Source organism: Daldinia vernicosa (genome assembly GCF_022497035.1).
Source record: "Daldinia vernicosa strain CBS 139.73 unplaced genomic scaffold F5Y00scaffold_10, whole genome shotgun sequence".
Lineage (NCBI taxonomy): Eukaryota > Fungi > Ascomycota > Sordariomycetes > Xylariales > Hypoxylaceae > Daldinia > Daldinia vernicosa.
Genome location: NW_025953926.1, coordinates 369,914 through 396,819, shown reverse-complemented (window position 1 = coordinate 396,819; position 26,906 = coordinate 369,914). Strand labels below are relative to the sequence as shown.

General features: G+C 46.8%; 7 protein-coding genes across 7 annotated transcripts; 4 read left to right on the top strand and 3 right to left on the bottom strand.

The window, feature by feature from the left end:
- Position 1: 1 nt before the first annotated feature.
- Positions 2-990, bottom strand: F5Y00DRAFT_267693 (uncharacterized protein). The gene has a single exon (XM_048012110.1). It carries the CDS (start codon positions 925-927, stop codon positions 232-234), a length of 696 nt encoding a protein of 231 aa, XP_047867427.1. The 5' UTR covers positions 928-990; the 3' UTR covers positions 2-231.
- A 7,344-nt stretch (positions 991-8,334) lies between these two features.
- F5Y00DRAFT_229868 (uncharacterized protein) lies at positions 8,335-9,571 on the top strand. The gene has a single exon (XM_048006832.1). The coding sequence runs from the start codon at positions 8,987-8,989 to the stop codon at positions 9,209-9,211; it is 225 nt and encodes a 74-aa protein (XP_047867426.1). The 5' UTR covers positions 8,335-8,986; the 3' UTR covers positions 9,212-9,571.
- A 1,493-nt stretch (positions 9,572-11,064) lies between these two features.
- Positions 11,065-13,053, top strand: F5Y00DRAFT_10731 (uncharacterized protein). Its single transcript, XM_048003867.1, has 2 exons — positions 11,065-12,688; positions 12,748-13,053. Exons 1-2 carry the CDS (start codon positions 11,617-11,619, stop codon positions 12,882-12,884), a joined length of 1,209 nt encoding a protein of 402 aa, XP_047867425.1. The 5' UTR covers positions 11,065-11,616; the 3' UTR covers positions 12,885-13,053.
- Positions 12,986-13,838, top strand: F5Y00DRAFT_10740 (uncharacterized protein). Its single transcript, XM_048003868.1, has one exon. The coding sequence runs from the start codon at positions 13,223-13,225 to the stop codon at positions 13,667-13,669; it is 447 nt and encodes a 148-aa protein (XP_047867424.1). The 5' UTR covers positions 12,986-13,222; the 3' UTR covers positions 13,670-13,838.
- Positions 13,839-14,130: 292 nt separating this feature from the next.
- F5Y00DRAFT_229861 (uncharacterized protein) lies at positions 14,131-14,634 on the bottom strand. The gene has a single exon (XM_048006831.1). It carries the CDS (start codon positions 14,422-14,424, stop codon positions 14,209-14,211), a length of 216 nt encoding a protein of 71 aa, XP_047867423.1. The 5' UTR covers positions 14,425-14,634; the 3' UTR covers positions 14,131-14,208.
- Positions 14,635-19,557: 4,923 nt separating this feature from the next.
- On the top strand, positions 19,558-20,186 carry F5Y00DRAFT_229857 (uncharacterized protein). Its single transcript, XM_048006830.1, has one exon. The coding sequence runs from the start codon at positions 19,595-19,597 to the stop codon at positions 19,898-19,900; it is 306 nt and encodes a 101-aa protein (XP_047867422.1). The 5' UTR covers positions 19,558-19,594; the 3' UTR covers positions 19,901-20,186.
- Positions 20,187-21,602: 1,416 nt separating this feature from the next.
- Positions 21,603-25,968, bottom strand: F5Y00DRAFT_229853 (armadillo-type protein). Its single transcript, XM_048006829.1, has 2 exons — positions 23,569-25,968; positions 21,603-23,509 (listed from the first exon to the last, which is right to left on the bottom strand). The coding sequence occupies exons 1-2, from the start codon at positions 25,810-25,812 to the stop codon at positions 22,103-22,105; spliced, it is 3,651 nt and encodes a 1,216-aa protein (XP_047867421.1). The 5' UTR covers positions 25,813-25,968; the 3' UTR covers positions 21,603-22,102.
- Positions 25,969-26,906: the final 938 nt, after the last annotated feature.

Genomic DNA, 26,906 nt, shown 5'->3' with positions numbered 1-26,906 from the left:
CGGTATTGGTATCCTTCTCGGTTCCTTAACAGAGTGAAGGTAAGAAGCCTTTACGGAGAATGCGCCATACTCCTTAGAGGACCCAACATCTAGATGTCCTTCTTATATTTCGAATAGCAGATAGGACAGGGACGTTACAATCTACGCCAGGTCTAAGAGTAACACGATATTCAACGAGGTTGAAATAGGCAAACACTGAATCTACAAGACGAACCAGACACCACCAAATTATCATCCCTCGAACTGCGAGGCGCTGTGCTGCCAATTCAACTCCGACTTGAGTTCCCTAATCAAGACGTCTTCCTCCTCCACGCTTTCCGCTCTCCGTTCCCAGATGTCTCTCCTAATATCTCGTCCCTCCCGACTAACCGCGTCAAAGAAAACCACACTCAGACCAACCTCTCGCCTCGCCCCATCCTCCCCCACCCACTCCTCCTGTCCTTTCCTCACGATAACCAACGCCCTCCGCCAATCACAGCCCCCGAGGTCATACCGCTGGATACACCAGTGCTTATCCTCGACCCGGGAAACAATCTCGCGTCTTTGGTGCTCCACGCAAGCAGCCAGCACTTCTCCTTCTAGCTCCAGGAACGGCATCCCATACACGTCCAACCGATCGCACTCGGCGGTGTCTCTACCCTGATGGCGCTCGGGAAGAATACTCGTCTCTAGGGCCCGGGCAGCCGCTTCCAGACGTGCGGGGTCGGCGGCATCCGGAGCGGTGTAGTATACCTGGAGCGAGGGGCGGGGACGTGGTGCGTGATGCTGCGAGCCAAAGGGTGAGTTCATATCGCGGCGCCATGTAGCCGGGGAAAAGACGCTGGCGAGAGGTATACACGGGTCGCTGTGGGAGGCGTGGTGTGTGATGTCGATGGGAGGAACATCATTGGCGCGAAGCTGCGCGGCGTCACCGAGGGATTTGGGCATTTACGATATCTTATATGTCAATCTCTAGAACACTTTTGCTTGGGATTATGCCTCGGAGCTGTCACGACCGGTGTGATTCAATTGTATGTCACCGTGGAGGGTGAGTTAATAGCAATTTGGCCTAAAACTTTCTACGTCAAATCGTTAGAATGTATGTTCTCTCGGCATTGTTTACCTTGACTTGTCTGAGAGAGAAAAAAAAGGGTTTTCGTTGTAAAATACTTCTAAACGCAAGAAATTCTTACAGGAATTTTTCACAAAATAAACGCCTCGTCCTTCGTAGATCCTATAGCGTATCTTAGTAGCTGAACACACACATATAACTAGACTCTTGGTTTGCATCTTCCACTTCGATTGGCCCATCATGTCGCTAACACTAGACATCCCCTTTACAACTTTAAGATACCATAGTCGGGATAGCAAACCAGTCAACTAATCTAGGTTCCTAAGAGCCCGAAACCCAAACGCAAGCCACCGGGTAGGTTTATCTAATGCCAAACGGATTTCTTTTTCTTTTTTCTTTTGCTTGAGACTCAAGTGAGAGTCTTGCCTCGTAATTTCAGAGTTAATCATAGGAACTTAGAGTTTCCGCCCCCTTTGTTTTAGGACTGACGAAGAAAGGGGCTATCGCTAATGTATAAGGATGGCATTGGTACCTATGTACGAAGTATTATTTGCATGCTGTTCCTCCAGCTCGGGTAGCCAGAGGAACTCATTCATCATTAGATGTCTATAAAACTAAATCGACTACCAATGTACAAATCTTACTACTCTTACTTATATTCTAAACCACTCCAAAGTATTGAGCTCGACAGCTACAATATACCACTGGTTATTGTGTCTCGGCTCACCCGATCGCACTTAGTGCTTTAGATACACGGCCGCTTTCATTAAGAACACGGCTTCACCGCACCATACGATGACCTAGAGTTGAGTCATCGTCCTCGTCAAGGTAAGAACAAAGGAGTTATATGCCTCGCAGTGAGATGAATGGTCCATATCCACTGCAGCTAGTAAAGTAAATACTGTACAGTCAGGGGGCTCCTTGATTATGCCAAATATATATATTATATATGATACATAAATAAAATAAATAAAGGCACTACTGTTACTACCAAAAGCTATGCGTATAGCATTGCTTCTACTGACGTGACGAAGCCAAGATAAATTCAATACTATGGCCATTCCCATCTCTTACTACCAAAACAACTACGCATACACAACAAGTCTCCAGAAACCTACGTCAACAGCACAAAAGTCCCCGACATATTAAATCCTTTATTCAAAACACCCTTTCGGGGGCTGAAGTACCTACGCACCGGCCAGGCTCCGTAGGACCGGGACATCGGGAACCGTACGACGTTGCACACATTTAGCCGCAAGGTCTCAGCCGACAGCGGGCAATATCAAAGACCCGGATTCCTCGTCGCCCTAACCCAGATAGATATCCAGAACAGAGGGTGAACAGCGTCATCTATGTAGGCATATTGCCTCCCAAGCTCGTATTCGCTACTGCGACAGTGATATAACGACGGCCCGGTGGTGGGGAGGGCCACGGCGCTTTATATCATCGTAACTGATATATATTTCTCGATATAGGCGGTTCGTCTTCGGATCTTGGAACGTTACGTCTGGTTTCCTAGGATGTGACCTGGGACGCGTATGTTAACCTATGGTAGAAGCCCTTTAATAACTCGTGATCCGTGTTGCGGCGACATGCTATATTGACGCCGAGAGCACATTTACCAGAAGGTCCTAACAATTATAACTAACCATTATCCACCACAATGTTTAAAGCTCCAATCTAAGTCTTGTTTATGTGACACTAATGGAGTCTGACTATAGATATCCTTACGATGAGCTTATGTCCTTGTTGATTGGCTGGTGTAACGATGGATTCTATAGAGTTGCCTGGAAAATATACGTGATGGTGTCTTCAAGGGGGGCTTTTCCTCCCTCAAGCGCGAGGATAGAGGTAATCTACGAAGGGATAACATATATTAACTATGTCGCTCTGCAATATAAGTAAATCTCCGAGGTCTTTAAGTCTCCACGTTTTATTTACCAATGGCACTGCGTATTTCATAGAACCTAGGTCATCTACATACGCGTGCCGATTTTCCTGTATCCTACTATTGCTGTCTATGGTTGTAACAGTGCCTGGTTCGTCGATGCTTTGATTTAATGGATCCGTTGATGTTAGAGATGAGTTTTCGTGTGTTTTCCGTTTGCATGGATGGTACACTGCCACATCCTGCAATAGAAGAAATGCCTGTGATGGTAGGTTGATAGGTTGATGATAGGTTCTAGGAAGTAAAGACATCGCGCTATCCATTCCTAGAACGATATGCTCATTGTCACCTTCTTAGTAAGGGCTTGGGGCGTCTATTATCTTAGACTACTTTGAACGTGTTACGATGTTGATCCTTACTCGTGAAGTCGACCGATTTATTGAGATTAGAGGATGGTTGACTCTCAAGAACTGGCTGTCAGCACGAGTCACCAAGGAGGCTCTTCTTGAGGATTGCTTATTGCCTATTGCCATACAGGGTTGCGAGACAGGAGATTACCTATGCATGCATTGTCTAATTACAGTCCATACCTCTCTGAAGCAGTGGACACTTCTACCCTTCACTTCGTCAATATTGTCCTATTTCAGTAACATTGATCAAATGCTTAACTCTCGAATACTACATAATAGGGGAAGATGAGGCATAGCCCCAACGATTTCGGAACCGCCGACAGCTGACAGAGAACTGCATGGATTCTTATATGTGCAAAGTCAACATATATACATGGAATAGTAGGAAGTGGACCGCTAAGAAGTGTTTGCGGTCAGTAATAGCCCATATCTCCTTTGCGCAGGGAAGGCTGGACTTGTGCGCTGTGAATTTAGTCAAGGAGTCTATCAAGAGTGGTAAAATCGCGACAAAGAGCGAAAAGGTATGTTTCCATTCGCGCTCGTGTCCCTAGAAGATAGGCGTGATAGATAGTGCTATGGGTTCGGGGTGACCTCGAGCCCTTAGTTGGGGGAGGCAATGTTCACGAATAGAACCATCACAATTACTCGTCACCTTTCGGAGTGTTTGCGGCCAATATTCGCCATAGAGGAAATAAGTCGTAAGTCAGCCACGTCGAGCTCGAAGTTGTCACAACGACGAGGAACAACACGAACACACACCTTACACAACTGATGGCGGTGCCACGAAGTCCGGGGTTGTTGAGGCCATGTTTAAACTTTAAATTATCCACATTATTTCCCCATAAACTCATAGCCTATGCATAGCAGCCCTATCATCGTGAATGGATGTCTCGGGGAGATAGTATGACTCGGCCGCATGTGCTAGGCGAGCTGACTGTCGATGGTCTACCTACTTCGTATGCTCGCTGCTCGCTGGAAAAGTCTCCGTCGACTGCATTTCCCATTCCCTTGTACTATGTAAGCCCGAATGCAATAGGCTGTCTTGGCTTGAGTCCTATCTGATATAAAGCAATATCATTGGAGGGTGCTATTTGGCTGCAAGCCTCATCTGCCATTTTTATGTCCGAGCCATAGTAGACGATATGTCGTCGGCCGAGCTGGGACAAGTATTCACTCATCTAGGTACTACCTTACGATGTATTGGCTTGACTGAAGTTCGCCTTTGATTCTATACTTATTCTGTACTTTTTGATATCAGGTTGACGACATCTTTGGCCTGACAACTCGTATCGGTTGATGACTCCGAAATGGGGAAGGAAAGAAAAGAAAAGAAAAAAGTCAGAAGCCTCAAATAGCCGGAATAGCTATCTAATGGGTGTCTGCAACAAGGCTCCGCATGGCATGTATTGAATCCTTGTGCTAAATATTACCTAGTGCGCTGGGGAAAGGCTCACAGGAAATTTGCCAATGACACCCTCGTCGACTTTGGTCGGCGACCAACCTCTAGTTACTCCTTTGTCCCCTCAGCAGCCGGCTTCGGCAGCGTGGGTGCGTTGGCTAGCTCACTCGACACGAAGCCGTACTAGTTTTATCACATTTTGGTGTGCAGCTTTTACGCGGTCATGGGAGTACGTAAATGTAGTTTTCTCGAAGGGTATTCTTCTGGTGTAGGCTGCCCCTTCGTAGTAAGCGTGGTGCCAAGACGAGGCAAGTCTACCGGATCCTTGAATACCACTTTACTGCCGTGTGGGCAAACGTTGGATTAAACCCTGGAAGCCCGGTATTCACAACCAGCCTACATAGGTCTTAAGATCTCTTCGTCTGCCCCTTCTTAATTGCAAAGAAGAAAATAGCCATTCATACAATTACTTGCCGGAACTGGGCCTGAGGAGAACGAACCCCCGTCTAGTGCAAAGCGCCAGGGTAACCGATAATGGGGTTCACTCTCTTATGATATTTTGTCGGGTAAGGTACATAATGTAATGGAATCCTGTGCCAGAGGCAAAAGCTGCGTGGTTGCTGAGATGCAGATGGGGGTGCAAGGGGGGGTAATGCGGTAAGGTTGCGCTAGACACCGTCTCTTATAAGATCTCCAGGAATGGATATGATCGTCGACTATCTGCCAGGCAAACAGCCGGGGTCGAAGTTGTATTGCCAGTGCGACTTTTGGGGAATGCCAGTCGAATTTCTATATGAAACACACCCATGTTCCTTGGCCATCCCTGAGTCTTCTCTGACTGGACCGTTTATATGTCCCGGAGCAGGTCAAAGTGGACGTCAATATCTCCTGCGCAATTTGGAGATAAAAATCACCATTGGCAATCTGTCTATTTAATAACACCAAGCTTCTAGAAAGAAGAAAAAGGACTGTGCTTCCGTATGGATTTAACGATCAAAGGAAAAATAAAACGGGACTGAGATGTTGTGGTAGGTAGTGTATGTGCGTTTGTGGGAAGTTAGGTAAAGTTCCAACTTGCCAGAGATTGGATCTATTTTGAGGGGTTCAATACGGTACCTGAGTTAAGTACCTCCCCATATACCACATGTATATACCTACCTGGTAGGTACTTGAATGCAACATTGAACTTAAATACTCAGAGTTGTATGGCTGCCACTGTAAATGGCAATTACGATATTTGAAACATAGTACAAATCTACCGTTGATACCCAGAAAGCGGGAGAGTGAGCTTTATGGTTCTGGTAAGTGCCGTTGACACATTTGCTAATCACCGACGTTGCGTTGTTCGGGAATCTGATTGAATTGCCATTGCCAAGGGGAGCGCTACAACCACATGCACTTAATAAACCATATGCATTCAAGATCAATATATTAGTTCGAACCACTATTGACCTTTTTGGACTTGGACATTTACATACATATCCATACATGTCCATTAGCACACACAGACTTGTCCGTATCTGTATTATACACAATATCCTTTTATATTAGCCCCAATACAATTCAAGGGGATCCTGCGAGCGTATGCAGGTGTATATGCATGTGCGTGCTGACAGGTTGTAATAGTCTGCCGTAACGAGACAATAGACCTAACTTAGCCTTATCGTTCGAGTTCCAAAACGGCTCAAGCGCGATGGAAAGAGACGAATGCCAAGCGGTCAGAAAATTGCCATGCAGCAGTCTTCGCGGTGCCATAATATCTGATGCAGTTATCTAATGCAACCTGGTCTGCGGGTATGTGTATGTGTATGTGTATGTGTGTGTATTAGGTAGTGTATATGTGATGTTGACGATGCAGGGTCTGGTTTGTGGACGAACTGATCGTCCATAAGGCCATTGCTACGGTATTATCACCCTTCACCAACCAGAGAAGAGTATTAGGCTTTATTTTATTACATAGTATGTAGAGTTCTGAAGTAACTCTACTGAATTAATGATGGGGAAAGGAAAATAGGAGTAGTGTTTCCTTCTTCACATGACATATTCGAAATGTGATGGATGATAGACCTCACTGGGATCGTGCTACGCAAGTAAATGACTGAACCATTTACCCACGTGCATGTAATTTGATCCCCGAAAGCATGGTTTACCCGTACGGGGTGAAGCCGTGCGAGTTACAATGGTTTCGACGGGGGCGGATATGTTTAATATCAAACGCCACTTTTGAACTCGCCCTGTCATGATCGAAATGACGAGCAGGTCATCTCATCATGCATACATAGACTAATAATTCGGTACCTAGATCTGATATGGGTTATATGGATGTTTTAGTGCCGACCACGTGTTTAGGCAATTAAATCTATTCCCCTAGACTAGGGGGTATCCGCACGATGTATCATGACCTTTAATACATACATGGTAAAGGCATGTAAAGGGTCTGAGGACATGTAGATGATATGACCCTGTACATCAATCCACCGGGCCAGAGACGGCGCCGTGATGGTTTCTCCATGGCGTTGTGATCCGCATAGGAACCGCCGGACTGGATCACGGAAGTCATGGCTTGCCGGTGGCTTGTACTATGTAAATAATAATAACCTGACTACATTAGTAGGTCGGTAGGTAGCTCTAGGTAAGTAATGTAAATAGACTAACGTGTAGTGTAGTGCATTTACATGATTCATTCGATGTTTCGACTCATTCGGAATTCCTAAAAACGACCGAAGGTTTGCCCGGGCCGTGCTTTTGGCCCTTCCACTAAAAATTCAAGCTTAAAAGAAATTGGCAGATTGGAACGCTGTTGACTAAGCCTTGTTTTAGCCTTGAAGAACCTCATCTGGCAGATATGACGTTCCCTAGATCGTGAACTGCCGCTTTTATTTGTTTTGTTCATTTAAGCAGTAATTTAACAATGGCGCAACTACTACTCAACTACTACTTTCGTTGATTACGCTTTCCCTTTTCGAACCCCCCCTACATTGTACGTACATAGTAGGAGATAGGGAAAGTGCGTGTACTTACCTGTGGCTCTTACATGTAGCCTATGCGGGCAGGAGAGATGTAGTATACTCCGAACAAGTTATACTGTCAACCATCTGCAATCTGTAACTTGAAAAGTGTGGCTGCATGCGTACCACATCTTCGTATTGCTCACTCGCTGCTACGGATGAGGTTGTATTTGAATGGCTTTTTGTTCTTTATCAGGAATGAAATGAAAAAAAGTTTTCTCAAGGGTCTTCATCCTTTCTTTCACTATCCTCCCGCGGCATATTACATAGTATATTAGCCCATGTATATTAGCCCATGTATATTAGCCCATGGTCACTTTTATTAAGTTGTCAATATTGATTGGTCATAGCTGAAGGGTTATTTTTTTTCGTCCATTGAAAATTATTCAATTGTGTCATTTGAGATATGTGGAGGCACTTGAAAAGACACTTGGCTGATGCTGCATTTCCCGCCGACCAGATTCTAGCCAATCAACTGCCTTTCGCATTGGACACCTCAAATCCTCCTCCCGATATGTTTAAGAGCTATGACGATATCCCGGTAATCGCCAAGAGATTTCCCCCGTCAATGAGGTTAATGTAACTGTATCTCCCTGACCCGGAAGCAAGCATCATCGCAAATAAGTGCCAGAGAAAAGAAAATAAATCGACCAGTAGATACATAATATTTCGCACAGGAGTCCCTATATTCGGGGACTTCTGCATCGTGTTAATGACTGTTGCGAGGCATTTTTTTTATCTCGTCGTCGTAGTCGTCGTCACTTATTACGAACTCATCGTATATATTGCTCCAGCTGCCCAGTCTTCTACTTGCAAGGCTAAAGGATATATGATAGATGATGTTGTACAACTTGTCAACATCTCACCGCATGGGGTGCAAGATGCTGGAGTACCTAGACGAAACATACCTACCTAGGTACGCATGGTTTATGCCCACCCTACACACTACATGTTCGCTTACCACATAACTGTCGGGTTAGTTAGATTGAGCCCCAGATGCCCCTCCCCATCTATGTAGGTATTAAAGACTGCCATAGACAAGGCCTCGTCGGGGCGCCGCCGTCATACTTGTACAGGCCTTACTTCGCTTGCCAATCCTGACCGACGACGTCAGTCTTGTGAGCACTGGGCAATACATAGTAGCCATTCAACTTCCCCCGAAGCAGTACCGCTTAATTAGCTTCAAGGTCTTGGGGAGCTGGCCCGACTGGCTCGAAGATATCGTCATACATGCAACCCTCGGTTTCATCCCGAGCACTCTTGTTTTGTAAAGTCCTACTCCATTACTCCCATTACTCCATACGTACCTATGTAAGTGGTAGGCGTGGCTATTCCATCGTCATTCCTCTGGTTGGGTTTAATCCATTCTTATCACACTGCGCCGTAATCGCTGTTCTAAAAATGCCAAGATATCGTGGGCTGGACACGAAGGCCACACTGCCGCCACGATTATAGTGCGGGACCGAACATGGAAAGACTTGGCTTAGATGCTGTTGGGTTTTCAATACGATGGAAAAAGAAAATACGCATGATGGGAAAAAATAGTGTTAATTATCAGTTCCGGATAAGAAAGACAAAACAAATTTCCCTTTCTCCAGCGCCATTTCTTTCCTACTTATTCATCATCCCTTGACACCGGCACAGAGAACTCCGATTGTCTTTAGTCATCAAACGTGGGTTCAATGATGTCGTGTCTTGGATTCCATATGGAAAAGCAGGTGCATGTTCTTCGCTCACTTCAAGGAACCACTTTTATGGAGCATTTTAATTGTATCCAATCACTATTCACACACCGCATGACGTCGTTAGTTGCCAGGAGACCCAAGCTATGTCACCCTTAGCTTCATCCTTCCCACCAAAGAGGAAAGGGTCATGTTGTGGGATAGAGGGGACAGATGGGAAGCCCGACTGCAAGTACCGTGTTTGGGTATAGTATAGTATATGTACATACCTACCTAACTACCCTAATACTGGAACTCCTCTCCTTCCACCCGTTACTTAGAATGGTCACTACCTACATACACTAAAGAGAAGGTGATAATTTGTCAGATAGGTTCAAGTCGTATTGGTGTAGTCAGGGACGGTAGTAAAATAGAAATAAAGAGACAACATAAAAAAAGAAATAGTGAATAGAGAATAGGCTTATGATAAAAAGCGCTGAAGCCGGCTTTGTGTTCCCTTCAGACCCTGCATAACGGCAACCCCCATCCTCCCATCCTCCGCATCAGTGGCGTAAGCTAAGAATGAGCCTTATTGCATACGTGCCTACCTGACCAAACATGTATGTATGTACAGTACTGCCTTCCGTCCATATATTGTACTTCGTACGTGTAGGTACATTGTCTATACGGAAAGCGGACAAGGGTTGTCTCTTTGGTTGGTGCCCACCCGTACCGGTATGTACAATTAAGCTAGCCATCCTGCCATCTCAGCCGCCGCACCCCCCGTAGCCTTAGCCGTAGACCCTTGCCGTTACCTTCAACCATACCCTGCCATGTTCTCATTTGCGTACCGTACCTACCGCGGTACACACACTCTCTTTCTGATTACATAGGTACCTTAGGTACACAAGTAAATTCTGGCATTTCCCGTACCTCAACTCTTTTTTTTTTTTTTTCTCTTCGCCTCCGTTAGAGTATTCGATCCCTGTGCTTCTTGTCCCACTCGCCCCAATTCATTCTGAGGTGCGGGTTAGGGAGACCCTGATACCCTGGATGCTTTTAACAGGCCCGCGTTGGAATTCCCTACTTCTTTAATTCTCTAGTGCTGCTAGTTGACGTACCAGCTGGCCACTCCCATCACACCTAAACTACCAGGAACCTACCAGGACTACCTAACATAGGTAGCCGAATAAGACAGACAATCTATGTATGTAAAAGCCTGCCATCCTGCCATCTCAGCCTGTGCCTCTTCCGCTCATCACCTCACAAAAGCTTTCGACGGAACATCTCACGTCTCAACGTCGACCAACCACGGCTGAACCGTACAAACCGCCGTCTATATTACGGAACATCTAACTTCGTCCCTAAACACCAAAACAAAACAAAGTGATAGAGGACTATAACTATACATACAAAGATCAACATTCGTGCTGCAATTCCTTGCTTAGGTCTTCTGTAACAACAAGTACACTCACTCGAATTATATGTACATCTGACCTCCCGGATATCTGGCCGCTGCTGATCTTCTACACTTCGGTCTTGAAACGAGCCACCGAACTCCACATTCTCATGATCAGTGAAGACCTAAAACGGCTGCTATCAAATTGGACACCATCTTTCCAAATTTCAGCCCCGGTTCGATCTTTTCAATATCCTACCCTACCGTGCTCTGTGTAGCACCCTACAGTGTGTCCAACCCTGCCCCGACCTGCTTTAGTACGGGACATTGGATTGTCGATCAATCTGTTCACCGTCGTCACTGGACTTGCTGTAAGCTAAAGGGCATTGGTTCCACCTGTCCCAATTGCTGGAGAGCGTTAAGCTTCGGACGATTGGACTGGCCTTAAAAGTACCGGCCGACCCCAGTGTGTACCTTCGTTCACCTATTCGGGGGTTCCTGGTCGCATACTTCCTGAAGTGTTCTGCCAAACACACTTAAGGCTCGCTGATCCCCCTCCCGTAGCTCGTGACGGATCTTCTTCACTGGATCTTGAGAGACAAGTCACCGCCTCGGCAAGGTGACACGAATCTGTGCCCCTTCGGGATCCCGCATCTGATCAGCGAACTATTCCAAACTTCCCTATTCATCTTTTTATTTTATTTTAATTTTTTTTGACACAGGGAAAAATAAGGAGTCGGGTCCAAGTGTTGGAAAGCCTCATATTTCCAACCATTCTTATATGATATATTGCGTCGAAGATGACTATGACTCTTGACAATCAATCACGACTCGGGGCCCTCAACTTCGAACACATGTCTTCCTACTCCAACCCTCCGCATTTCACCAACCCCTGGGCCGCGGGCTCATCTAGCCAACATCATGGCAGCCACGGCATGTACTCGCAAGGGCTCAATGCCAACTTGAGTGGCCTCGACTCTATGGCCAAGCAGCACGCCGCTAGGACAGGCACCAGTGGTGCCTCAATGGCATCATATGGGAGCATCCCGGTGACAGCATCTTCAGCAGGTAGCACTCTCATGGCGGGCCTCTATGGACAGCAGGACTTACTCAATATGCCGCAAGATATTTTAAATTTAAACCGAATGCAAACAACGTCGGCTGGATACGGAGAACCCGCGTACGCGACAGCGACGGCGGCTTCTCCGGTAAACGCGACGTACTCAGCGTCACCGAGTTCCTATGATAGCGTATCCGGGTACGCGCCGGCACCTATGCGCTCAACGTTCGCTCTCGCGCCAGAAGCCGACAATCGAAGGTATTCCCAATCGTCAATTTCTTCACTGCCGATGGTCGATCATGGCTCAGACGCATCTCGCTCTCACCGGAATTCGTTGGTTGACTTGCATCACAGAGGTATTCAGAATGATGATCGGAGGAGCTTTGCGGATGCTCTCGACGCTGGTCAAGGTATGCTTGCGATGAGCCAAGAAACCCCTAGGGCGATATACCCTCCCGGAAACCGTGGCAGGGGCTCCGCCGACTCGTATGGTTTCCCTTCGACGCATTCGACGAATTCATCCATTTCCTCGGCGAGCAATTACGGTAGTGGATATTATGCGGGATCGGTCGATTCATCCGTGAGCGATTATTCGACAGCAGGCTCTGATATTGAGTCGGTTACTTCCCGGACGTTGCCTCGACCGAACTTAATGACGCAGCCTCCTCCCGCCCCGCAATCAATGATGGGACAGTTCAGCTCCAAGGTTTCATCGAGTACGCAAAAGAAGCACAAGTGCAAAGTCTGCGACAAGCGATTTACCCGACCAAGTTCACTTCAGACGCATATGTATAGCCATACAGGCGAAAAGCGTAAGTATCGAAGCCTCTGGACGTGCGAAGCCGAATCGAAAGCTGACGTGAAAGGATAGCATTCTGCTGCGAAGTTGAAGGCTGTGGGAGACACTTTTCCGTTGTATCAAATCTGCGTCGACATCGGAAGGTACATAAAAACGATGCCAAGTCCGATGCTGGATCGGAGGATCACCACGACGATCACTCCGACTAAAAAAAAGAAGCCAATACTTCATGACAAAAATATGTTCAATTGTGCTCAAAGTTACGATTTAGAATTGTTTACGATTATCCTTGTTATGCGGATACCTCATGTTGAATCACGTTCGGTTCGGTCTCAAATGGTTTTAGAGGAGACTAATCACCAGCATTTTTTTTTCCCACCACCTGATGCCACCAAAAAATGGGTTGCAAATTTATGTCTCTTGTACGAAGACGCCATCATCATCATCATCATCGAGATTCGTTTGCGCTGTTGGTTGGAGCGATATCCAGGAGAGTTTGAAGCGCCGGGTGCATGGATGAGCTTATAGATTTGGGTGGGCTCATTTTATGGCATTGTTTTATCGTCCTTTCTTCGCGTCTATCTCTCGTGGCTTCCAATTGGGTTGGGACAGGTCACACATCACATCCGGGGGGGTATTTGGGATTGTTTTATTTTTATTTCCCATTCGAGGAGATACCCTCGCAGACGGCGTTTGGGATATAAGGGGTTATGGGACGGGCGAAGATCGCATGCATTCGTTTACATCGAGAAGCAGCAGCAACAGCCTCAGGCGTTTCGTGCAATTCCCGTGGCGGCAGCTTCTTGGGAGCGAGAAAAGAGAAAGACCAAAAGTGACACGGGCGAGCGAGAGCAAAGAAAGGATAATCTGTATTATTAGCTACGCTTCGCATATACCCCTGGAAGGCAGAGCATTCCTCCCCAGAATGGGGAGCCTCCTTTATGGCGTCTCCTCTCGAGGAAAACTCACATTCGCTACTGCCTTTGTAATCTAATTGTTATATAGTTATACGGCGTTGATACAAAGATAAATGTCTACGGGTATACTTTAAGCTCGAATACAAGGAATACAAAATTTCGCGTGGCATATAAAACATGATTTTACGGGCAGCATTTCCTTGACATGCGTACTACGATATTTTCCTAATTACGCATTATATTTACTACTCAAAGGTAGAAAATAAAAACTGGCATGTATATAGTGAGCTGAGCCGGGTTCCAACCGAATCTTCGCTGCTTCGTTAGATCCGGAGGCGCTAGTGAGCTCCCTTACAGTAGCGTAGATAGGTTATCTTTTAGCATATGTATATACAGTACGATATCTAGTCGACTGGCTGGGCGAGCTGGGGAAACCCTGACTCCGCCGACTCCTCTTATACTATTTAGAATATACTAGTTAATATACTAGTTAACTAATATCTAACTAAAGTACCTAACCTATGTATTCGCCTACTCCGGTGATATTCGGGTATCCCGAATGGAGAACCTTCCGAGCGCTATACATAAGCGCTATACATAAGATACTATAGTCCACTTATAACATTAGGTAGTAAAAGATATAAGCATAACATAAACGTAAGCAGAGGAAGAAGGAAAAAAAAGTCGGACTTTCTCTCCGTCCCGCTACGGGGCTTGACTGACATCGGGATTGGCGTGAAGCACGTATTGGCGGTTCCTTTCCCACTTTATTATCCATCCCATCGGTTACCACCCACATAACGCAACTGCATACATACATACATACATGCATGGGCCGTTGTTGTTCCTTCGAACGTCTTAGGTCTTATCGAGGACTTCTGGTGGCCCAATTCGCTATATTCGCCCTGCCTATCTGGAAGGAGATGCATCATCCTATTTCCATTTCGTGCGTTGTACACTCCCACACGCACACACGTATACGTATATATGTATTATTATTATTATTTTTTAACAGAGAGAGCGAAGGAGAGAGAGTGAGAGAGAGACTGTGAAAAAAAGAAAGAAAGATGCGGGACGCATGCAACCCACATATGGTTGCCCCCCCGTCGGTGAGCCGTTAGGATTCGCTGATTCGTGCTTCTTTCAAGGCCCGTAGATTCGCGGAAAAGCGAGAAAACCGGGATCTAAAAGTGTCCGTCCGAGTCGTGCACATCCATCCATCCATCCATACATACATACATACATACATACATAACCGACCTACCTAATACCTACCTAACATGTGTACATCCCCATCTCATCCTCCCCCTACATGCCGTATGTAAAACCGCCGCGAACAGCGTTGCTACATACATACATTCGCCGCCTTCTATTCTCGGTTTTGGTTATTTCTTTTTTTGTCTGGTCTGTATGTAAGATGGACCTATCGTTATATCTGCAAGATGGTTGCCGCTACATGCATACCTAGGTACCTACCTACCTTAGATAACTTACCATCGCAATTGATCCATTCATATAGCGTATACATGGATCTTACCTACACTACCTAGATATTTTAGACTCTATCAAGTATGTACCTACCCGGTTTTTTTTTTCGAACCGGGATCGCATCCCAAGTACCTCTTAAGGTTTTTTCCACCCCCAAGATGCTTCCTGTTTAGGCTTCCTGCGATCGCCATGGACTAGCATCTTAGCTTTTTATGCACATATAACGTACAGCTACATATACAGAGTTGCAGTCGCAGTTGCAAGTCTACCACTTACAACCGAAAGGCCACAAATTATAATCGCGGGCGGGCGACGGCGGCTCTTACCCACCCCTCCTTCGAAACTTGAAACACGCTTAATGCTGCGACGCTACTCTAGTGCACCTGCGCTACTGTAGATTGTGTGGACTTCTTCTCAATGTGCTTTCCCGTTTCTAGAACTACTTAGGTACAACACCGAGTATGTAATACCTTAATCCTCTTTTTTCCCTCCTTTTGCTCCAAGGCTGATATACTATACTACATACATAGTATGTAAGAAAAAAACCGGAATCAAGCCCATCGACAAGACTGCCCAACAGGGCAACTCGTAATCTCATTCGCCTGCCGCCTATCTGTTAGCGTCTTGGGGCCATGTGAGGCTATTCATTAAAAATCGTATCATTATGACTACGTCTTCTCCAAATTCGTTGGACGATTAGATATTTTCCCCGCGCGCCCCCTTTCAACTTGCGGCCGCGGGTACCTCGACTACCGTCGATAAGCTTGCTAGCCTGCACACAGTAGTCCTACACTTCCTCTGGTGGCTCTGCGTATCGCGGTTGTTTCTCTACGAGCAAGTTAGGGGGGCGGGAGAGCCGCGATCCCTTCCTAGATCGGCTCGGCGATTCTGACTGGCTCCGCACGAGGAATCCGGAGAGGATAGCCTGCCTACCTATTACGGACAGCGCGGCTGACCCGAACAACAACGACGACGTCAGCGGTACCCTTGCCGCTGCCATGTGCTACTGTATTTGGGGGTATTATTCAGCTGTCCCCGTCCTAGATCTATCCTTTAAATAATATGTGGGTAAATTACAAACGAAGAAGGTTGCTGATGTGGCCTCTTCTTTGCCGCTGGAGGCAATAGAACAACACGATAGAGACTTGTTGGCTGTGTAGCCATCAACAAGCGTATGAAGATCCTTACCAACTGCTACGTGTGTAGCGGAGAGACCCTGATGGCACCTTTCCACGTGAGATGGTGCCTGGATACCTCCACAGTCGCTCCGGCACGATGTTTGATGTGTGCTGGGTTTTTATGCTAACGAGACCGCCTCGGAAGGTCGTCCCAACCTAAACGTATCAGTTGCACGCTTTAACAGACAAACCAGGACCATGGTTCTACGCTGTAACTCTTCATCCACGAACAAGGCCGGCTAAAGGCCCGATTCTGTCCACTGGGAGGACCTCTGATGGAAGATGAGGAGCGGACCACGTTAGAATGGATCTCCTGGACGGAAGACTACTAGATGGGCGATGGATATGTCCCCCCATATCAGATGTGAGAAGTGCGTAACGTGTCACTGACGATAGCTGAGACACGCCATCCGCACACCAATGAAGCTGGTTTGCTTTTTGCTGCCCCATTCTTCCTGTCGGGTGCCACTCTAGCGCAGACTATTGCGTACGAAGGGAGAGCTCGGAGCGGAGAGAAGAGCAGAAGGGAGCGGCAAGCGAGGAGAGGGGTAGAACAGGAGCCAGTCTATACGGCACTTGAGAATTGGCATCACAGATGGTCGTGTCGTATGCTAGCAGGAAAGCTGGTCTCGATATCTAGAAGCCGGTCCAATGGGCCAACCTATCCTTAGACGAAACGTCCCGCCCAATGACGACACAGCTGCTGGTTGGGTGCCTTATGACGTCGATCTAGTACATGGGTCGGGCTACGGCCGACGAGTTCAAATCGGTGGATTCGGCCAATGGAGACGCACTAGAGGGTCAAACGGCTAGCTAGCTACGCAGCTACGACAAGGAAACAAGCATTGGCCAGGCTGCCAGGTGGTTGTGAAGTCTCAAAGCCAAGACTTCGCATCGTACAGCCACATGTACAGGACGTTGTGATCTTCAGGGTCTTTCTTGTGCAACGAGGTCTGCGGGGAGACGGGCGCTCGCTGGTAGAATGACATACGGTTCTTCGCGTGATTGGAAAGTGTAACCTGGACTCGAAATATTTCTGGTTTGGGGTTCTCGTTTCTCCAGATTATCCCAGGTCACTGTTGCGAAAGCTGTAGTAACACCCCAATAATTGTCGAAAAGTGATGCAATATGGGATTCATGGGATCCCCTTTCGCCACTTGGGGATCGAAGGGGGGGTAGTGCCGTGCGCACGTTGCTGTTTATATAAACTACTATGCGACGAGAGATTGATGCTTAGACGAATCCGCATAATGCCCGTTGGAAAACGGGGGTTCAGACGGGGGTGTGTTCAATCTCACAGGATGCATAAACTAGGTGCTAGAACAGCGGAGCGGATAGGATGAGATGAGATTCCTTGAAACGAAACCATGAATGACCCGTCACCCGCGCCAACTTCTGATGAATCTACATATCTTAGCTGCTTACATATAGTGTAGGTAGTAGGGTCTCTTCTGAGATGACCCCTTCACTGCCAAACTGGCAGCACATCCCCGTAATGGGACATACCAATGGAAATCGCCAAGCTTACGGATTACAGGCCAAGCTTTTTTCCCTCAAAAACCGTTGACGCGTTTCCGCAGAAGGACGGAACAATTGGTGTGTGGCCCTGCGATGGGAAATGGGCAAGGGAAAGGATAATTTACCTTACTGTGGTGCACGTATCTTGCATGACGACCTCCACAGTCAGATAGCTTTATTTTATTTTTCCGCAGTACCGCTCTCCTTCCCCATGGAGTATCGCGTTTCAAGTCCTCTCACTGCCGGGCTCGATAGATTGGATTGGATTGGATTGGACCGGTTCCATGTTGATGGCCGTGGGTCTTCGTGGAAGCTCTCTCATTTCATGGATTCATGGATGCGGAGTGTCGCACCTGGATTAAATACGTAGTATGTAGCCAAACGGCCAACAGTTTTCTCCAAGTGTGTCAAGTGTGTCAAATGGTTCGTATGTCCTATCCGCTGTCGAGTCCACAACGGTCGACCGGGAGAAGTGGTAACGGCATTAATACATAGATAGTAATAACGATAGATAATTGGAGAACTGGGCACTTCGGGATGCTCATTCGACGGTGTCGGATCTACTCGGATACAATATGATAGAGAAGGGTTAGATACATAGTAGATAGTATGTAGAGGGGGGCCAGGGGAGAGAGAGGGCATTGCGAATATTGGCGCAATTTCGAGGGCGGTCGTTGGGAATTGCCTTTGGGGGCGGTCAAGCGAGCTTGAAAATGACATCACCTCGCATGGTGGTTTTCTTGCTAAGATTTGGTGCGGAATTATAATTGGATGCTAGCCCCGGCAGTGGTCCACACAGACATGTGCAGGGGAATTCATAGCCTGCCTCAATATTGGCAGGGATAAGACAGCCAAGTGGTTAGAGACACCCCCCTTCTCTCTCTCTCCCTTCTCGTTCGTTATCAATCGCGGTAGTACTACACGTACTACACATGTAGGTATACATACCTTTCCCACATACGGCCTGGTACTTGGCCTTCCCCACAGCGGAATACGCATGGAGGGTACAGATGCGGCAAAATTCGGACACTCAGAAATCAGTAAGAGCTGCCATTGCTGCTACTACTTCTACTTCCGCATGACGGTTTATCGTATAATGTATGTATGTACTTTTATCATGTAAGTACAGCTACACTACACTTTACAAATATATAAAAGGTAGGATTAGAGTAGTATGTAGCATACGCACTTACACGCATATATTAAAGTCGAGAGCATACCTACTAACTGCTTCGTCTTTATGATGGGCATTGGTCAAATGCCATTTTTGGGGTCATGGGAATGCGTTTGTTGCGCATAAGGGAACCCTTTTTCCCTATGTATGTAATATTCTTTGTCTTTTATATATTAGTACCTAAGTTATACGTTTATATACATCATCTACATTCTCGCAATGTTCCGAATAAGTACTTAGCCATTGCGGAACTTAGAGATATCATATAATTACCTAGGTATTTTATCCAACTATATAGTTATATAATAATGATATATACGTTTTACTGTCTCGGAGAATTCCCATATTGGGGTCTCGTAGGTTGTTGTATATTGGTTGTATATATGAGGTAGGTATGTATACTAGGTATTATGTATGTACAATACGTACTATGCTGGTAATATAATAATATAACGAATGTAATCAGTCATCTCGCTAATTACATCCATCCCGCTTATTTGATTAATCAGATTCTCATATCGCTACTTACCTATCGTTACCATACATACATATTACATATAATTTTACTTTGCCATGGACTTTTATTACTCCTTTTACAGGCCATCATCCTATATCATCATATGCACTAGGGGGCGGTGGGTAGTATGATATATCATCATCATTCGCCTTTTTTATTATTTATTATTTTATTCTTCTTTGATAGCGAGTATATTATTGATTCAACTATTCGTTTTGTTTGTCTGTTTGCCCCCCAGCCAGCTAAGCCGGTCTATGTAAACCAACCTCACCTCACCGCTTCTTGTTCAACAGATGGATATGTAATGCACGCACGCACAAGCAGGCACGGAGAGGGCTCAGCGTCTAACTCAACTCACTTACTCGCTCACGTATACATATATGTAGGCATGTATGTATATGTATATGTATATGTAGGTATGTGTCGGTTCTAAGTGGACGGGACGCGGCTTGTCCGTCCCTCGAACAGAAAACCCGGGGTTCCCTTGCTCTTCTTCCCCCCCTCCCCTTCCCTTCTCTCTGCGTGTTCTGACCTGCTCATGCACGACTGCCGATCCCTGCCGAACTGTGTGCGTGGTCAGAGTCGCATACCTACCGACTACCCTAAAGATATATCCAAGTATTGTATGTATGTAGGTATGTATTGTACACTACATCACCGCTGCCCCCCGCGCCGGAACGTGGTATATCCTATGTATCGTCTGGATATGTATACTTAACTACACTAACTACCTAATGTATGTACATAGACACTACGTATATACGCGCCTAGGTAAGTTGCTATGTAATAGCGTCAATGTCCTAGGTTAGTCCAACGCACGTGAAGGAGGATCCCGTCTCCAACCCAATATGCAGTAGATCCGGTACAGAGACAACATGTATGTTCTTACTGCCGGTTGTAGACCGCTCCCTGCCTCGCCTGCCAACTACATAGCTCATACGAAGGAGCCAGCAGAATGTGTAGTAGGTATACATACATATGTACGCACGGTAGTTGAGCTACACTACGTAAACAATTCGCCTCTCCGGAGTTTCGAGCAAGACATTGACTCTAACTCTCCCTACCGTCATCATATGTAGTCAGGATCATACACACATAGATATGTAAGTTAGGATGTATGTATCACCTCGCTCACGTACATCCGGCTTACCTCGACGGGAAAAAGAAAAGGAGAACGGTTTGTTTATTTACACTAGCCAGAGAGACCAGACACTTGGCGCTTACTAGCCTTGTCTAAGCCTCAGGAGGATAAAAAGGGGGAGGACAATCACGCAATCGAAGGGTCTGTCACTACTATGTACATATGTATGCCTGTACAATACGTAGTAATGGCAGCAGCAATAGTAATAATAATAGTAGTAGTAGTAGTAGTAGTAGTAGTAGTAGTCTGATGTGAAAAGGGGGTTCGTGGAGATTACATAGGGATAGAAACTAAATACATACAGTCTGAAATACATAACACCATGCGATGGCGCAGCGTTTTTATTCCTGGCCTTGAAACGGCGGTGCTGCCGATCTATCTAGATATCCATCCCATCCCATCCATCCTTCAAACGTACGTACCTATCTACCTACATACATACACTAGAACAAAAAAAAAAAAGAGAGAACGCCGTTCCAGAGCACTGGATCCGGCACTCGGGAACGCGGCGCTGAAAGAAACGAACCCCCTTCTCTACATACATACTCGAAAGCCAAGTCACTCAGTCGTTCCTTTTCCCTATAAAGTATATGATAAGCCGTTGATCGACAGGCCCGCGTCGCGTGGTTGAACCGCGAGGCGTTTCTGGGGAAATCGAGCGGACGATCTTCCTTTTCTAAGGATAGAAATAAAAAAATATCTTTACATACGCAGACGTAGAGAGATCGGCAGAGAAAGGTTCTAGAAATTCTCCTTCGCGTTTCTACGAGCATCGTACGACTACGTACCGTATGTATGTATCCCTTGGCTAATCCGCCAAGGCGTTCGGAAAGATCCTTAGAAAGTGTCTTTAGGGATTTACATAACTATGTACTTTGCGAAGGAATAATTAGAGTGCATGGTGATCGCAAGGAGAGGTTGGTAAACACTTCACTTCGTGGAGCTGGTGTGACGATTTAGAGCTCGACGTGTATATAAACATCCCATAGTCACGCCACTCTCTCTTAAGACGGTAAACGGCTTGATTAATGTGTACCAACTCCTCTCTTTTGCATCGTTAGCTAGTGATACCTACTTCTATTGGGTTGCTGACATATATCCGTTGCTTGTAGGTAGTCGGTTTAGGTGATGATTGCCTCAATACCCCTTTTTAAGAAGACTCTTAATATTTTAACCAAATGGGGAATCACCCAGCAACCAAGGTATGCTCAACACAGAAGATTACCAATTATGACCTATAAATCCCCGTGAACAAGTAACTCTATTCACCAGACAGTCAGAGCGCCTAACGCCCTAATAATACCCATGATCGCTAAGATCCGATCGATTTAACTACTGCTACGGGATAACCCAACTGAATCGACTCGGCCCTCATCGCACTCCTCATTATTTTGCTTGATTTGAATCTACTGTACACCGCCAGCCAGAGGTCCTGAACTCACGTAGCTGAATAATACTAGCCATGCGTTTTAAACAAAAAAAGAGAAAATATTTCTATAGCACAATAGCCAATTCAGGCCTATCGATGCCGTCTTCGCTCAGGTTCGGGTAATAAGGCACCATGGCGTCGGCGGCCTGCACGTACGCGTCGTTGTAGAGCCTCCAGTAAGGTTGCCGTACCTTGCGGGCGGGATGGAATAGGCCTGCCCATACGTAGTTCAGTACGAGTCCGGGTCCGACGGCCATCCGAATAGCTTCGATGGCTTCTACAATACGGTCTATAACGTGCGGGCTGGTTTCGAAGAGGTTAGGCCAGAGAAGGTTGAGTAGGTGCACCATAGCGTCTTCGCAGCCCAGACCAACTACACCTAGTGCGATGTGCTTGACCACGGACGCGGCCGTCTGCCGATGTACCTGGTCACGGTCGATCAGGGCGTCTTCTAGGAGTGGCGTCACGGCGTAGACGTAATCCTTGGCCATTTCTCCAATGTACTCAAAGAGGAATGATAAAGACTTGAGCACACCATTCTGTACGTTAAGTTCGGGGACCCGATACTCGTTCATCAGAGCAGGGAGCACTGTGAAAGGAGCACAAGTCTCGGCAACAATACCAATTGCGACAGCCGTGCAAACTCGGGATTGACGCTCCTGGACGCGCAGGTTGTTTAGTAAGGTAGCTAACACATCTTGCGGTCCGATAGCTTTCGCAATGAAACCAAACGTGTTATTGGCTGCTCTTCTGATGCCCTTCTTGTGTGCCTTTAGCATATCCAACAGTTCGAAGCAAATTCTCATCCATTCTCTTGCGTTGACACTCTCTGGTCCCCGATCGGCAATACGGCCGACGAGATCGATTGTATTCTCCTGTACCTTTTCGTGACGATTTCGTAAGATAGGAGTAAGACGAGGTAGTAGATCCTTGATTGGAGGCTGCATTTGGCTGATACCAACAACGGTAACAATGCTTCGGAGAGCCGAGAGGATCGAGCCAAGAACTTCAGGGTACTCCTCTCCGAGGTATTCGTACAAGACAACACCTAGCTTACCCATAAGGGCATCCTCGCCACACTGCTTCATGACTATAGCAATCCTGCTGATAAGATCCGCGGCTTGTTGACGGATCGTTGCAGATTTGTTGTTGAGACGCCACAAGATTGTTGACACTATTTGGGGCAAATACGGCTTACAGCGCGTGCCAAGGGCGTTAACCACCGTGCCGAAGCCGTTTAACATAATGACATCTTCGACGCTTTGCTCCTGGAAGGAATGGAGAATGCCATCAATAAGTCGCTCCTCCAACCTCTCACCAATGTCCGCCGCTCCTAAGCTGGCAACTACCTTCTCCACGGTCTCGACAGTCATCTTGCGGTAGGCCTCGCTCTCATCTTTGAGATTGCCAACAATTCGCTCAAGAATCTCGCTGACGCCAACCTTCTGGCCAATATCAACGGTTGTTTCGACCTGTAATAATAAAATTAGCAATGAATATATAACGAATGGGGTTAAGGAGGTTAACGTACCACTTGTCGATAGTTTCGCTTGTCTAGGGCCATCCGCCTAACCCAGAAACTCTTGAAGAACTCATCTAGAACGTGTTCCTTAAGGTAGCCAGCTGTCACACCTTCAGTGCCCGCGCACTGAGATACAACTTTCAAGACGACCTTCTTCATTTCTTCGTCTGGAGACGAGAATTCTCGGAGAAGGATATCCATTACTTGTGAGGTATAATAATTGGCATATTCTTCATCCATAAGGGGAATGATATAGCCAACAGCCTTGAGAAAGCCAGCGAGACCCTTGCCGCGTTGCTTACGTGCACCTGTCCATAGAGGGTTTAAAATATCATCGAAGCTTTCAATACCGTAAGGGTTAGAGGCTTCGGCAAGAGCAGCAATAGCCAAACTAGTGACCGTCCGTACTTTTGTTTGCTCATCATTCAGGTTTGGGCCTATGCAGTCCACGAGACCTTTAAGATGAGGTAGAACGGCACATCCCATTAGGATAGGAATCTGTTGCACGATCTTGACACCAGTGTGTCGGGCTTGCCACGACTTCTTGCTTCGACATACTGCTCGTAAGAAAGGTAAGAGAGCGGGAATACCTAGCGCCGAAGCCACAACCGCAAAGGCTCTTGCTGTTGTGTTACGTACGTACTCGTCGACGTGGTCGATATCCGGCCTCATTGTGCTGATCATAGTGGCGAGACCGGCGGCTTTACTGAGATTAGAGATAATCTCTCGACCCTCAACTCTTGCATAATAATCTTGGTCAATGAGGAGCGGTTCAATGACGACTAGAATTTTGTGGACGTATGGACGGACAAGGTCGTCAAGCTTCCATAGGATACGGTCGATTACTTTGACGAGCAAATGACGTTCTTGGTCTTCCAGCGTCTTCTCCATCAGAAGAGGGAGAATCTGGTTGAACAGAGCTCCAGCACCGAACTGCCTTGCATTATCTGTGAGTTGTCTGAGAGCAGTCTTTCGCATAGGAGGAGTACCATTCTTGATCTTCAAGAGAAGCCTCATAATCTTCCTCTCCTTCAGCTCTTCAACGCTTAGGCTATTTTCATCGGAGCCGTCTGCCAATTTTCCGAAATAAGCCATATCTTCCTGCTTGAAAAATTGTAGTTCACCGACGCCAGGGATTTCTTTGGGCATCTGACTCCCTCCTAATCTCGTACTCTCCGGATCTTGCATCATGAAACCACCATAATTTGGTGGTAGCGGTGTCGCCGCGACCCTATGGAGAGGGGCATGGCCGGTAGGATATCCCGACGGCGGGTCGAGAATCTTGAAGCCTTGCTCTTCGCCAGGAAGTAACGCGTTTAACTCTTCATCGCCAAGAATGCCACCAGGGCCAGATATGTCTGCTTTTGCTGCGCCAACTCCAAGTGAGGATGTGTGCATCGGTGTAGCTAAACCGGTATTACCGACAGGAGTCGCAGAGGGTGCTTGATCCCATCTCGATCTCTTCTTGGCGCCATCAGATGCGCCGGGGGTAGGGAGGGACGGCGCCTGGTCCCATCTGGATCTCTTGGTCTTCCCCTCGGCAGAGTCTGACGAGGGTTCATCCACAGCAGTAGAAGCAACATCCCATCTCTTCTTGCGCTTTCGCCCGGCTGTTACTGCCTCAGTAGATCCGGCGTCTGTATTCTCTTTATCTCCGTCCTTGAGTGTTGCTTCGTGATCGCCATCAATTTCTTTCCCTTCCCGCTTCGCCTGGATAGCACGCTTTACCCTTTCTTCTTCCCTTTCTATTTCTCTCCGTTCCATAATATCTCGATATGTATTTCCTTCTTCGGCGGCACCCCCCTGGCGATTGAAGGCATCGGCTCTTGTCGGGGTGAGAACGCGATCGAAGCGACGTTTCTGGTAGTCAGTTTCGCGATCAACAATCCTCGTGCTGTTTTCGCCTCTTCCTGCAAATGGATCATCCTCTTCGACTCCATTACCGTGGGCGAATTCGTCAATCTGGGCACGCGTCGCGGTATACTGGCCAACTAAACGACGCGAGTTATCGGCATCTTCCATTTCTTCATCCTCGCCATCGGCAGCGGGGATGGATGTGAGATATCCTGCATATTTATCATCTCCATCGCGGTCGTAGAGCTCGGTGTCGAAAGACTCGGTAAGCTTTGCCTTGGTTGAGCTCTCAGATCGCTGGTTCTTGGGGTCTCGGCCGCGCGACCCTTTCTTAGTAGCTGCAGCAGCGTTCCGCTCAGCCTGAAGCTTTCTAACGGCGTCAAAGTCAGCGTCTGACATGATGAACAGTTCAGCCGGACGCTGTCTTGACCTTTTATTAGATGGAAGCGTGAAGGAGAGAGGCTGGTTAAAGATGAACGAGATTTCATGCGCTGGTGAGGCTCTAAATGGTTAGTGATGAAGTGATAACGAAAAGGTGTCGCTGGAGAAGCTCCACTCTGTACTTGATAGTTGCTAATCTTGATTTGCCGCCTTCGGGAGTTTACATAATGTAAGGTGGGTACCTAAAGTTGTGGCAAACCGCCTGTGGCTAGTACATTAGGTACCTGTGTATATCTACCTAGATGCATAGTGTAATATAAGCACTTATATAACGCGATAGTGTTCATTAATTACTCGAAACATGTATGTACCTACCTAGCTTAACTTAATGACGAACAATACAATATGCAAATGTCAATAACAAGGAGGTTACAATTCCCTACTTAATCCAATGAGTTAACAAGTCCAAATCAGTTAGTTAGGTTAGTATCGGATAAAAGCAACGTCCCGTTCAACCAAAACTCACGCTAGTTACTAACCCACGCCAATGGAATATTTTACTCCCTCTGTCCCTTCAAATGATCTCATAACATCCACGTATCAAAGTGCACAAATATAGCAAAAATCACACACGGCAACTCAAAAGCAGCTATTTCGTAGATTGACTACGTAACTACCGCCGGAGCGGTGTAAATGATTGCTCAGCGTCGAGCTAAGTTCGGTCGAATCCATCTGTCCTCTCACTGAGATATAACCCTTTTACTCAACCCTGAATCTCCGCAAAATATGTCCGCCCTTCCTATCAAAAATGCCATCGACCTACTGTCCTCCGAGCTTGCATCGGCAAGACCAACCCCAAAGCAGCCGGGGGACGGGGCTGCAAGGTAATTGTGAAATATACAAAGGACGGCGGTGAAGGACTAGTAACACATGTAGGTGTGAAGATAACTAGACATGTAAACATTAAAATGGTTGGCGTTGTCGTCATTCATGAAGTCGCCAAAGATTAGTAAATCCGTAGCGGATATTTTCTGCTCCTCTCTATTTCCTCCCCAATCCCCTGATCTCTTCGCATCGACAGGCCTCTGTAGGCCTCTGTCGGTTGGGTATCT

Coding starts and splice junctions, on each gene's coding strand:
- F5Y00DRAFT_267693 (XM_048012110.1), bottom strand. CDS start 927: ATGCCCAAATCCCTCGGTGACGCCGCGCAGCTTCGCGCCAATGATGTT.
- F5Y00DRAFT_229868 (XM_048006832.1), top strand. CDS start 8,987: ATGCAACCCTCGGTTTCATCCCGAGCACTCTTGTTTTGTAAAGTCCTA.
- F5Y00DRAFT_10731 (XM_048003867.1), top strand. CDS start 11,617: ATGACTATGACTCTTGACAATCAATCACGACTCGGGGCCCTCAACTTC. Junction 12,689..12,747: donor TAGCCATACAGGCGAAAAGC/GTAAGTATCGAA, acceptor GTGAAAGGATAG/CATTCTGCTGCGAAGTTGAA.
- F5Y00DRAFT_10740 (XM_048003868.1), top strand. CDS start 13,223: ATGGCATTGTTTTATCGTCCTTTCTTCGCGTCTATCTCTCGTGGCTTC.
- F5Y00DRAFT_229861 (XM_048006831.1), bottom strand. CDS start 14,424: ATGCATGTATGTATGTATGTATGCAGTTGCGTTATGTGGGTGGTAACC.
- F5Y00DRAFT_229857 (XM_048006830.1), top strand. CDS start 19,595: ATGATATATCATCATCATTCGCCTTTTTTATTATTTATTATTTTATTC.
- F5Y00DRAFT_229853 (XM_048006829.1), bottom strand. CDS start 25,812: ATGTCAGACGCTGACTTTGACGCCGTTAGAAAGCTTCAGGCTGAGCGG. Junction 23,510..23,568: donor AGCGAAACTATCGACAAGTG/GTACGTTAACCT, acceptor TTATTATTACAG/GTCGAAACAACCGTTGATAT.